At 33.7% G+C, this 12,955-nt stretch overlaps 2 protein-coding genes across 2 annotated transcripts; one reads left to right on the top strand and one right to left on the bottom strand.

Moving 5' to 3' along the window:
* On the bottom strand, window positions 2,032-6,600 carry LOC109324996 (sulfite reductase [ferredoxin], chloroplastic). The gene is made up of 8 exons (XM_019557133.1): window positions 6,344-6,600; window positions 4,911-5,690; window positions 4,535-4,831; window positions 3,765-3,962; window positions 3,096-3,230; window positions 2,887-3,003; window positions 2,640-2,798; window positions 2,032-2,515 (listed from the first exon to the last, which is right to left on the bottom strand). The coding sequence occupies exons 1-8, from the start codon at window positions 6,515-6,517 to the stop codon at window positions 2,312-2,314; spliced, it is 2,064 nt and encodes a 687-aa protein (XP_019412678.1). The 5' UTR covers window positions 6,518-6,600; the 3' UTR covers window positions 2,032-2,311.
* Window positions 8,989-12,611, top strand: LOC109363485 (protein CROWDED NUCLEI 3-like). Its single transcript, XM_019609750.1, has 7 exons — window positions 8,989-9,155; window positions 9,402-9,933; window positions 10,149-10,289; window positions 10,415-11,731; window positions 11,786-12,022; window positions 12,053-12,207; window positions 12,315-12,611. The coding sequence occupies exons 1-7, from the start codon at window positions 9,042-9,044 to the stop codon at window positions 12,399-12,401; spliced, it is 2,583 nt and encodes an 860-aa protein (XP_019465295.1). The 5' UTR covers window positions 8,989-9,041; the 3' UTR covers window positions 12,402-12,611.

Below are 12,955 nucleotides of genomic sequence, written 5' to 3'. Positions count from 1 at the left end.
AAGATATATATATATACATATATATATATATATATAGTGAGAGAGAGAGTAATAGAGGGAGAAGCGTGCAACCTCGTGAAGTGGAACTATGGAGATTTGAAATGAAAGGTGTTATGCAGCTACTGTATGTGTTCTACCACAACATATATGTTAATTTACTGCTACTTATGGTATGTGTTATGTAGGTACTGCTAATGTTTTATCAGTTACATGAATCAAACCATTAATATATTGGTCATCTTAGGAATCTAATGAAACTTTAACGGACATTTTGTTGGTTAAGAATGATTTCTCATTCTTAATCCATATTTTCTCTCTTGCCATAATTATTCCTCAATATGTAACTGACCTCCTAAACATTAAATTTAATTCACTTTACAATTTTCTTGCATGTATTCACAATAAAGTGCAAATTTTGGATTGATTTTTCTTCTTTTCTGGTAGTACAAATTACTAACAGATGAATTTGCACTTGCTTGTTGCATTTTGAGCATTTTTAATATGATCATAATTTATGAATTTTCCTCCATAGAAAAAGAACATGTATTACTTATAAACTCGTCATGAATTTTTAACTATTATGTAGGATTAAATATTTTTCACTGACAATATATATGTGGCTTATAAAGTACCAGTACTCCATTATTTTTTATTTGAAGGAAAATTTGTGAAGTTTGAATTTATGGAAAATTGTCAGCGCATGTTTTGAAGGGAGTCACGCATAATGAGGTGTTTGTCAGTCTGTTTATAAAATGAGAAAATATGTATATACCGATAGTGTAAAAGTTTTGTATATTATTAGTTTATCATTCGTCATTTATTTATAATCATTATTAACTCTTTAAAGATATAATATTAATTAATATTGTATATAAATTTTTACACTATAGATTACATTATTCTAATCAATCATTAAATGATACCATAAACATAAATGCTATGTGCCGTTTAAGGTGAAGCATCATTTGGATTCTTTCTCTTTACCTCTATTTTTCAACTATCAACTATCACACTATATCTATTAAATAACGTAACGTGCTTTATTGAGCGTAGTGTTTATTAACGAAGTTGCAGAATCCACCTCATAAAGAATTCGAGATAAAAATAAAATATTTAACACATTTATTAACTTACATATAAATAGTTAGAGAAGCAGCATAATCTGAATTAAAGAAAGCAAAATTTGAATGTGACTCAACTAACATTTTGAATTATTGTAGTGCATTTTTAAGCATAATGCGCGCACATATTATTATCTATGGAGTGAGTGACATGACTAATATGTAAGTGCTATTTTTAATATACATAAAGTTAAATGAAATACAACCACAAGAATTGAATAAATAATATTATCATAATATCTGTTTTATTTATTAATGGACGTTGGTTCAAATAGTATATGTTTGATTTCTCTTAAACAAGGTTTCAGATTCGAGTCTTGTGAATGGAAAAAATATTCGCTAGGAGAGTTAGCCCCACGTACCTGTGGATGTTCCCAACTCGGACATGATTGTCTTTAGTGCGAGAAACAAAAAAATAATATATGTTTTGTCTTGTTTATCTTTGTCACACACAACAGTGAGTGGGATTCTCTTGGGCTTCTCGTCTCCATTGTGATGGATTGATTGATTGACACTTTCAAAAGACACTAAACACAAACCAACAACATATAGATACTAAATTTGAATATCATGCTTGTTGTCATTGATGTGAAAGCATAGTTGAAAGGAAGAAGCAGGATTATATGTCTAATTTATTAGTTAATAATAGTTGCCTTTTGAAGAGTTTGATGATGTTACCGTTACATAATTATACTAGTATTATAATTGTAAGATGCCAATTGCCAAATTCATTAACAAACTTCAATTTCCAATACGTTTCAAATTTTATTTGTTTATTGTACAAGTGTAATTTGCATATGATATGTTCTCAAGTGGTTTTCCATGACCATAAATATCGCTTTCCGGGCAAAAGAAATAACCAAGCCTTTATCCTACTAGGTGGAGTTGACGAAAGAAAAGGTGATGAGAATATGTAGAAATTTTTCAACAAAGGAGCATATGGCATAATTCGTAGTTAATCAACTCTGAATAATTAACCATTAACCGTATTATCAAAAACAACAAATCCAGATTGAAACACTTTATTGGAGCAACATCAAAACTGAAAATCAACCTAACAGTACAAACTAGGAGGAAAAAATTGTCTAACACCCAAAATCCACACACTTAACTGCATAGAAACAACAGTGTACCAGTCAGTTGCTTATCCACCATTCCAATCAACATCTTCCTTGTCCGAGACAATGAAGTCATTCACTTTTTCCGTTTTGGTTGGCGGCGACAAAATTGCGGATAACGTCCATTGCCAACTGATGAGCACTCTTGTTTTGAAGCTTTGCTAATTTTTCGACTGCTTCATATGTGTCTTTGTCAGCAAAGAGCCTGAGGTTGTGACGTGCTGGAGCTACAGGACCATCCCATTTCTCGATATATTCCTTAAGCTTCTCAAATCCCTAGAAACAGAAAATGGTGTCATTTTGGCCAAGCCTTACCTATTCCTTAAACAACCATAATAATCATTCTAAAGATTGAAAACGGCTCAGAGATGCAGATAAAAAGAATTAAGTCAAAACTCACAATGCGGGTTGTGAAGTCACCAAATGATTCTTTAGAGTGACGCTTTTGCTTCCAGTGATAAAACAATGGCTCCAAAACCTTTTCAAGGTCTAGAATCTTCACCTTGTCCAAGAAAGTTTGAGCTAATGAAGTTTGATTCTTATTACCTCCAAGCCAAATCTGTATCAGAACAAAAAGAAAGTGAACATGATAAGCTTTTGGTAATTTCTACAAGCCGTACATGGGTTCAGTTAACTAATTGATATACCTGGTAGCTATTCGGACCATCACCAACCAGTCCAAGTTCAGCCATGTATGGTCTAGCACAACCATTAGGGCAGCCAGTGATCCTTACAACCACAGACTCGTTATACTTCAGACCAACCTGAACCACACAGACAGAATAATAAATCCCGGTCAGTGATCTCCATCAAAACAACATGGTGATCATATCTTGACTGCTATCTACAGCAATACCTTCTCAAAGACAGCACGAATCCTCTTAAGAATGTCTGGTATCCCGCGCTCAGCTTCAGTTATTGCCAGTGGACATAGGGGGAATGCAGGGCAGGCCATTGCTGTTATATTGAGGGGATCGACAAATCTAGGTTGCTGTTGACATCAAAACAAATTATCAAGGCTTATAATGAAAAAATCTATAAAGTGACAAAGAGAAACAAAGAGGAGAAAACTAACATCGAGTTATGTCAAGCAATCATAATACTAAGAGTACAAGGTGAGCATTTTAATCATTAATTCATTATACATGTCAAGCATCAATCAAAAGTGGATGAAAAAATATTTTAAAAACGTTCCTAGTCTCACACTCTCACCCACAATAAAGTAGGTCCATCAGAAAAACAGCAGCTAATCAGATCTATAACACCCCAAAGTTACAAATTGTTATTCCAATGTAACAATGATACAGTCTAAAATGAAGGGGTTCTCTAATAACTTAAGTGCTTCTAAAATCAACACAACAAAACTACTAAATTATGACCTTAAAATGAAACTCACAGTGTATAGTTATCACTTATCAAGCAATGTCCACTAACAGGGACAAGTGAATTAGGTAAGCAAAATACTTTGTTAACAAATATACATCAATACATAAAGCAACTAGGGTATAATCTGTAAATATCACACCAATAGACCAGCTTGAGCAAGAGCAGTTGTGATGGGACGCTTCCATGAAGCACGGATGTCAGTCAAGATGATGTTCTGATTTGGAGTGATCCGAACATTCAAATTATACTTCTCAATAACCTCCCTCAACGTCTTTTTCATTTTTCCACCAATACGACCACTATCAACATGAAGCCCACAAAATAAACTGCCATCGCCCTGGAATATGAAACCAGCAAATGAGCTCATACAACATAAAGGTATGCAACTATATTTTAAACAATGATGTATCACCAAAGAATAGGCCAAATACAGATTGCTAAACCACATAAAGAGAGAGTGGCCGCAGTTCTATCAAATAGTCAGCATGAATTCATATGTATATCTGTGTAGTAATATGATGCAAGTAAATTCTACAAAGCAGCAATGCATTAAAATTAACTGTAACCTTCATTTAACTAATTTGTCAGATATTTAGTAAGTTTTCAATGCCATGCCTAACATGCTCTTTCAAGGAAAAAGAATTGACATAACAGTACCTTTTCCAAGTAAGATGGCATGTGTAAGAGAGCAAAGATTCATTGTTATCATATCAGTTATTGGATCAACAATAGTCATTAAACATGTAAAAATCCAAGCCAAAATCCTACCTACCAACTTCCTAATCATGTGAAAATCCATATCATTGTGTATGGTGTGCATCACCATGCCCATTTGCAAACAATGATATGAAGTATACGTACAAGTAGACATAACGACATCAATATTATTCATTCATTTAGAGAACCAACCTGTTGATGCCACCCAAGATGACTTTTAAATTCCCACTCTGGCAATTCACGAAAAGGTTCAAATTTCTTGCCATAATATTGCTCTACTACACTTCTGAACTTCTCTATTCCCCAAGAGCTGATCAAATATTTCATTCTACTATACTTACGGTCATCTCTTCTCCCATTTTCCCTTTGTGTAACAACAATTGCTTTCACTGCATACAAAATATCCTCTTTCGGTACATAACCCAATGGTTCAGCCAAACGGGGAAAAGTGGTCTCCAACCTATGTGTTCTTCCCATTCCACCACCAACCTGCAAAAAAAATTAAGATAAGACAGTCAAAATAATGAGAGGAAAAAATTCATTTCACTGTTCTTTAAATCCATCTTACATATATGTTGAACCCTTGAGGCTCCCCAGCTTCATCAGTAACGACGACAACGCCAATATCATTTGTGAGAAGATCCACTGAGTTGTCAGTTGGCACGGTAACTGCAATTTTGAACTTCCTTGGCAAGAACTGAGTTCCATAGATGGGCTCAGGTGAATCTGTAAAATTTGTACCATGAGAATTGTCATTTCGTGCCTGTACTACTTCAGGAGGCTCTGCTGACAAAACCCTTTCCCCATCTACCCAGATATCATAGTAGAAACCAGACTGAGGAGTCAGCAGTGCAGCGATGTTATCCGCAGTTTGTTGAGCAAAGAGGTAATCTTTTCTCACAAACGGAGCAGCAGGAGCAAGTACATTTCTATTTAGATCGCCACATGCACCAAGTGTCGAGCCCATATTCTGAATAATGGTACTCATTACTGTCTTCAGGTCCTTCTTGGGGACACCATGAAGTTGAAATGTTTGTCTGGTAGTCAAACGAAGTGTTCCAATTCCAAACTGGTCGGCAAGATCATCCATGGTCAAGTAAAGTCGGTTTGGAACCCTCCCGCAAGGATTCTTTGTACGTAGCATAAACGAGTAGGTTCTTGAACCACGCTCATCTCTATTGTACTGTTGATAGCTACCATGAAACTTGATCAATTGTGTAGCAGGTTCATTTATATTCGGGGCATCCGTCAACAACTCCTCATTAAGAGGATACCTAATGAAATTACTTTGTTCTTTGAATATTTCGACTTTGCTGCGCTTCTCAGTGGCAGTTTGAGGCTTTGCAGGCTACAAAGAAATTACAAACACAATAGCTTCAAAACAGGCACAGAACCATACCACAACGGGATTCTCATTCCACATTCCAAAGCCTAGCTATCAGCATATAATTAATTTCACGAGTTTGAATGACATTTTAGTTTAAGAGTGATTGTTATGGTAAAACTAGTTGAAAGTTTTGAGATTGTAGCTAACTAATTGAATTAGAGACATTTGACAAAATTAGTTGTACAACCATACTGAAATTTGGTATATGCATTAAAATGGCTGCAATATTATATCGGGAAAAATTAGAGTAACTAAATGTGTTCATGATACAACTTTGCTTACATAGTAATTAAAGTTCAAGCAAAATGGGTCCAAAATAAAATGATTTTCCGGTATCAAACATATCACACAGCATAACAATAATCTCATGTAAAAATGCTAATGTAGATTCCAACAGAGGAATATATGGAGACAGAAACCTCCAAACAAAAAAATAAATTAAAAATCAAATAAAAGAGCGAAATTTCAAGGGTTTATACTCTGGAAGTTTAAAAAAAAACATTTTTGAACTTGACCCACAACTCCTGAGTTTGCATATACAACATAAGTAAAGCAAATATGAAAAAAAGTGAAGGAAAGAAAAAGATGCATAGAGAGAGAAAAGAGAAGGTTACAGTGGAGACGGCGCGTATGAGGGAGAGGGAGCGCGTGGGTGAAGGGAGTGAAAAGACATTGCGCGTGAGAGTGAGAGATGTAGACGCAGACGCAGACTTGAAGCCATGAAAAGTGGGAATCTGAAGCTTAGGGTCATTGAGGAAGGAAACAGAGGCTCCAAACGACGTCGTCATGAGTTGAAACAAAGAGAAAGAGAAAGAGAAAGAGAAAAAGGGTTAGTAAGAAATGGGAAAGTGAAAAAGGAAGTAGAAATAGTAGTGAGAATGGCGAATCCAATTTTGTTTGTTATTGTGTTGTCACGTGCCTCTCACCTAAACTAATGCGTGTGGCTGCGCTTAGTCCAATAATAATCACACAAATTTTTGCAATAAACTTAGTTCATATATTGGGTGAAGCACATTTCTTTATCTAGGCCTCAAACTATATCTTAAATTATGTCATAAATTAATGATAAAAAAAAGAAAAATAATTAATATTTAATTTTTTTAATTTATATAATATGTTTTTAGTGGTTTAAATATGATTTATATAATGTAGTTTAAGATAGTAAATCTTTCAACTTCTTTTTCCTGTTTTTCAATCTACCAGAAACTTATTTTTTATTTTATTTAAATTTATTTTTCACTTGTGTGAATACAACATGTATGAAGGGGTCTAATTTAAAAATATTTTTATGTGTTTTGTTACTTAACCAATACGTTATTGACATTCTAAATTAACTTAAATACCTCTCAAATATTTGTCTCAATTTTTGCAAATGTACACGAATATTAGGATCAAGAGAAAACTTATATGTATGCAGTGATCTAGTGGTATAAGGTCTCGTTAAATCCTTAAGATGATAAAAAAATTAAATATTCGATTTTTGTAAACGACACTTGTTGAAAAACCACACATCTCATAAGGAAATAATTCCTTACCCAAAAGGTGAAAAGGTAGTACCAAAAAAAAATCAGAATAATTTATAATATAATGTATGTTGGTGTCTTCTTAACCCAACTTATATGTATCATATATAATAAGATAAATCTTCAACTTTAGAGAAGGAATCAGTTATATATATTTTAACATATGAGTGATTTATTAATTTTTTGTTGAATATTGATACAAATTATATATTTAGTACAATAGAAAATGTGATATTAAATATAATGATTTTAATTAATGTAGGTCTACAAAATTAATGATTATGTATTCGAGATTTGCCTCTAATGCTTAATTGTTGAACTTGTTTGACCTTACCCAAATGCAAATCAAATATGCTACATGAAAGGATTAATGAGTTTGTTCCTTTTAATGGGTGCAACCTATCTCTAAATTAATGATGAGAGTTCACTTTATCAATTCACTATGATTGTTAGTAGTGAGTATTAATTGTCAATGACAATTATGACTAATTCATATGGGTGGATTAATATCCTATTCAATAAGCTAGACTCTAAAATAAATCAAATTGAAGTGATCCAAAAAAAGTTTATTCAATTATAAGTTTATAAGTAGTTCCATGTTATTATTTTTTGTCAATCTTTCAACTTTTTTCATAAAATATAATTTAGGTTGATCCATTTGTTGATTAATAACTATATCCCATTTAATAATATTGGATTTTGGCCAATTTTGATATATGAGATTTATTGAATAAAAGCTTTCAAAACAACAAAAATTGATTTGATTAAATTTAGAGAATGAAATATTTTATCATATTAGTATATAAGTTATATCATTCGACCACTAAACGTATGTTTTATTTGGTCATTTTCTCAACAAAAAAAATTAAAAACAAAAACATAGAACACACATAGTGGCTGGAAAAAATAATTTATTTTCAGGATATACTTTATTCTCTCCTTTGTATGATATAAAAAATTACTCATGATATAAGAGTTGAAGTAATATAATTTAGGATTTAATATGGGTAGATTGACAATATAAATATTTTTACACTGTCAGCAAATCATTTATCATTTATACGTTAATTATCATTGACTCTAAAATAATAATATATTGAGTATTGATGGTATAAAAAAATTTAGATTAACAATACATAAATTTTAAACTTTATAATTTAATGTAAATGAATATCTCTTTTTTTTTATATATATATATATATATATATATATATTATTTTATGAAAGGCTATAGGAATTATTGATCGCACATTTGTATATATGGTAATCATTGCAAATTTACCAAAGATAGAGTACAATTAATAGAAATAACTTAACCCATTTCCTAAAAAGAGAAAGACTTATGTGGAGAATAATTATTCATATGACCATATTTTCTGTCACACAACACTGTACTACTATATGTACTATAAATCGTGATTGAACAGAAAAATAATTAATAATTAAATTTTTAATTTAAATATATTTTTTCCAACCAATTACAACTCAAAACACATAGGGTGACACCAAATTATTATTTTAATTTTAATTAAAATTTAGTATTAAATGACAGCACAAAAAAATGCTTATATCTAAATGTTTAAATGTAACATGTTAGATGATGTGTGTGAAAGTTTCTCTCACCTGAAAATCCAAATCCACATATTCAAAATTCAAATTCAGGCTCTAACGGTCACATTCTCATTCTGTATAGATATTTAAACCTCTTCTCTCTCTATTCACTATTACCATTTCTCTCTCTCTCTCTCTCTTGATTCATCTGAACCCAAAACACCTTGTTTTGATCATCATGGATTTCCACACCCTTTCGAGGAAGCAGCTTCAGAGTCTCTGCAAGAAGAACAAAATTCCTGCTAATATCACCAATCTTGCCATGGCTGATGCTCTCACTTCTCTTCCCCATGTAACCGCTTTTTTCTTCTTTTAGGGTTTTGCAATTTTCATTTTCGACCCTCTTTAGTTTTTTTCTTCTAAATTCATATAGTTTTAGTGAAATTGAGATGATCTACTTTTGATTCAGATAAAAAAGTTATATATTTATGTCATGTAATAAGCTTCTTGTGATTCAGATACCCTTGTTTGAAATTGTGAAGATGGGAAATTAAAAATGGCATTTTTGTGTGCTGAATACTTGTTTGAAATGTTACAGGTTGAGGGATTGGATGAATTTTTGAATCCAACAGAAGTTAATGGTGGAGCCCCGGATATTCGTCACACTGTATCACAAATGAAACGAGAAAGCACTAATGTTAATAGTCGGGTTCGGCGTGGGAGTAGAGCCAAAAATGTTGAAGCTGAGCATGATAATGTGATTGTCCTCCCAGATACTCCTGTTCCGGTGCCGCCGACATGTAATAGGAGAAGAAAGGCCCTTCCAGTTTCTAATCACAGAAAGAAGGAAGTTGATGTTGTTATTGTTGATGATGATGACGATGATGATGGGGTTCAACTAAAAGATGTGGCTAAAACTCCTGCTGCTATTTCAAGAAGTAGGAGTAGGGCTACTGGCCAGACTGTGCCTGTTGGTACTACTTATAACACACGGAGATCGATGAGGTTGCTGGAGAAGAACATGTCTAACATGACCTTAACGGACACTCAAGACATGGCGTGTAACAACCTTAAACAAGAAATGGATAGTGTCTCTGACCAAACTCATGACTCAGCTGAGACAGAAGAGGGTATGTTGGATCTAGCCCCTTTTTTAGCATTGTGTAAAGTGTTATATTTATACCTCAATGGTTTGTCTATAGACTTGATGTACCATAGGATACTTTTACGTTGTTTGATACATACATGATACAACCAGTTAAATTTAATGGGAAAATGCTTGGTTATTGTTGTTGTGTGAGTGTTTATTTGTGTTAATTGTTTCTAATAAACTATAGTGCAACAGTGAATGATGCAGGAAAAACTGGTGAACTGGAGGTTTCCTCTCTGGAAAACTACACTGAATTGGAAGAAGTTCAATTAGTTTCTGGGACAGATAATGATGTGGGTATAGGGTTGCAGGCTGATGCAAAAGAGGATGCATCAGGTTTGTTTTTTGTCTTGTACTCTTCTAGCAATTGTTACTTCATTTGATTAGTTATTGTACAATGATTTTGCTTATTTATCATGTTTTGTTTGGAGTTATCTGAGTTTGATGTGGTCTATTTGCAGGATCTGAGGACTCATCTGAACTCGAAATTGGAACCATACAAGATGCCTTGTCTGTTGAGGCAGCCAAAGATGCTAATATGCCATTTGCTGAACAAGATGATGATGCTTTGTCTGTTGAGGTATCCAATGAAGCTGACCAATATGCTGCTGGCTCGATTCCTATGTCATCAGAAAGCAATGATTCAGTGAACCTAAAAGAACTAGTTGAGTGCAATACTGATACTGATAATCAAGGCGGCAATGAGTATGATGATAACAAAGATAAGAACAATGAAACATCAGATGGCAAATACCTTCAAAGCTTTGAACATATATTTGATGCTGATGAGAAAGCAGCAGATGAGAAGGACTTGGCAATTCTTGAAGAGGTTCTTGAGCACCTAGAAGAAGATCTGGAAGCCAAACCAGAGTACTTGGAAGAATCCATGGCAGATGTTGATAAAATAGATGATTTCTCTGGTGTTACTGGCGCAGCTTTAGCTGCTCTTGAGGTTTCCACTGAATCTTCTGCAGACAAATGCAGCATGGATGCAGAAAATGTCTTTTTTGAGTCTTCACTGGTGGATGTAGCTGTTCATGAAGCAGAATACCTGATGGATAATCGTGAGAAATTAGAAGCTGAAGCAGCTTTTGATATTCCCGTCGCATCATATGCTACTCTAGATTCAGAAATGGATACAACTTCTGAGAACCCAATGATGGTTATGGACTTCTGTTCTGAATCCTTGGGAGCAGACAAGATGGATGCTGAAAATTTCACCCTCGGGTCTTCATTGGTCGATGTAGTTGTCCACGAAGCAGAAGACCTGAAGGTTAATGCTGCTAATATTGAAGTTAAAGCTCAACTTCAAGACTCTGAGGAACATACTTTTGATGATTGTGGTGCATCTTCTGCTATTCTAGCTGCAGAAATGGATGCAACTTTTAAGAATTCAACGGCTGATATTGAGTTCTGCTCTGATTCTTATGGAGATACAAGAAGCATAATTGATGCTGAAAAGGCCACTCTTGAATCTTCACTGCTGAATGCAGGTATACCTGAGGCTAGGGAGCTGAAAGATGACTATGAGAAATTGGACTTCAAAGCACAAGCTGTAGAATCTGAGAAATATTCACTAGCAGAAGAACTGAAGGATAATTTGGAAAAGTTGGACCTCAAAGCACAAGCTGAAGAATCTGAGGAACATGCACTAGCCAAAGAATCTGAGGAACATGCATTAGCCCATGAATCTGAGGAAAATCCAGAAGCAGAAAAACTGAGAGATAATTCTGAGAAAGTGGACTTCAAAGCAGCAGCTGAGGAATCTGAGGAACATGCACTAGCCAAAGAATCTGAGGAACATGCATTAGCCCATGAATCTGAGGAAAATCCAGAAGCAGAAAAACTGAGAGACAATTCTGAGAGATTGGACTTTCAGGCACAAGCTGAAGTATCTGAAGAAATTGCCACCACCAAACAGGAGTCTAGTGTTTTAGCAGAGACTGTGTCAGTTGGTCCCACAAAAGAGCAGAAGATTAGTGACATTCAAATTCAATCAGTTATGGCTGACCAATTGAAGGGAGAGACCCTTTTCCCTCCTCGGTCAGAAACGAATGAATTTACAAATGAAATTCAAACAGTTCCAAAAATGATCAATACTGAGGAGAATATGCCCAATGCTAATATGATGAAGGAAAACCTGAGCACTGCTGAATTAGACAAGAAGAGTGTGAGGGAGCTGAAAAAGATGCTGAAGAATTTAACACTAAATGGCAAACCAAACTGCAAGAGCAAGACTATAAATGTTGTAAATGTGAGTCTGCATTTCCTTAACTCTCTATTCACTTCAATTTACTGTCAATCTCTTTGAGAATTCTTAACTAAACTTCATTTTACATTGTTTACTGTGAACCTGTGCAGGAAGTGGAGAAGAAAAGAACTGCACTGCAGACACTGTCAGAGAACTTGATGACAAATACTGAAAAGCACAGAATGATGGATGAATAATTTTAGAAAAGAGATTGTATGAAAACTAGTAGTGATGTTGGAATGTGGCACACTAAATAATCTTGTGGTTTAGTTTAATGTTTCTGTTTTAGGATGTCCAAACTTTTGGTTTGGTTTGTTTTAGTTCACTTGGCAAAATCTTTGTTGTAATTTTACTTGTTTACATAAAAGACTGTTCAATGAATCATTTTTACTTATTCTGTTGTCCATGTTATCTTTTGTTTGGCGAAACATAGCTTATGGTTCCTCATGAACTTAATAAGTCTACAATGAATTCACCAAAAACAAAAGCTATATATTAATATTAATTTATTTAAAAAATATATGCGTTGATTATTATTTTATTCCATATGCCAGAACAAGTTTCCCTCCTTTGACAAAAAAGAAATATAAAAAAATAATCAAATGACCAAAATGATTATTTATTTATAATCTTTCCTTTGGAAAAATAATCAAATGATTGTCTTCAACTTTTTAAAACAAGCACAAGGAATAATAATGTAATTGATGTTTCACTTGCAAACTTTGCTTTTAAACACTTGATTGAACACTTA

Source organism: Lupinus angustifolius, chromosome LG13 (assembly GCF_001865875.1).
Source record: "Lupinus angustifolius cultivar Tanjil chromosome LG13, LupAngTanjil_v1.0, whole genome shotgun sequence".
NCBI classification, from domain to species: Eukaryota; Viridiplantae; Streptophyta; class Magnoliopsida; order Fabales; family Fabaceae; genus Lupinus; species Lupinus angustifolius.
The sequence above is the reverse complement of the archived record's forward strand: the minus strand, read 5'-3'. Positions and strand labels throughout refer to the sequence as shown.

What these genes read in the sequence shown, in the direction of transcription:
- LOC109324996 (XM_019557133.1), bottom strand. Translation starts at nt 6,517, where the DNA reads ATGACGACGTCGTTTGGAGCCTCTGTTTCCTTCCTCAATGACCCTAAG. An exon ending in CTCAAGGGTTCAACATATAT is followed by an intron (nt 4,832 to 4,910) that starts GTAAGATGGATT and finishes TTTTTTTTGCAG; the next exon opens with GTTGGTGGTGGAATGGGAAG. An exon ending in TTCGTGCTGTCTTTGAGAAG is followed by an intron (nt 3,004 to 3,095) that starts GTATTGCTGTAG and finishes TGTGTGGTTCAG; the next exon opens with GTTGGTCTGAAGTATAACGA.
- LOC109363485 (XM_019609750.1), top strand. Translation starts at nt 9,042, where the DNA reads ATGGATTTCCACACCCTTTCGAGGAAGCAGCTTCAGAGTCTCTGCAAG. An exon ending in CTCAGCTGAGACAGAAGAGG is followed by an intron (nt 9,934 to 10,148) that starts GTATGTTGGATC and finishes ATAGTGCAACAG; the next exon opens with TGAATGATGCAGGAAAAACT. An exon ending in TGCAAAAGAGGATGCATCAG is followed by an intron (nt 10,290 to 10,414) that starts GTTTGTTTTTTG and finishes GTCTATTTGCAG; the next exon opens with GATCTGAGGACTCATCTGAA.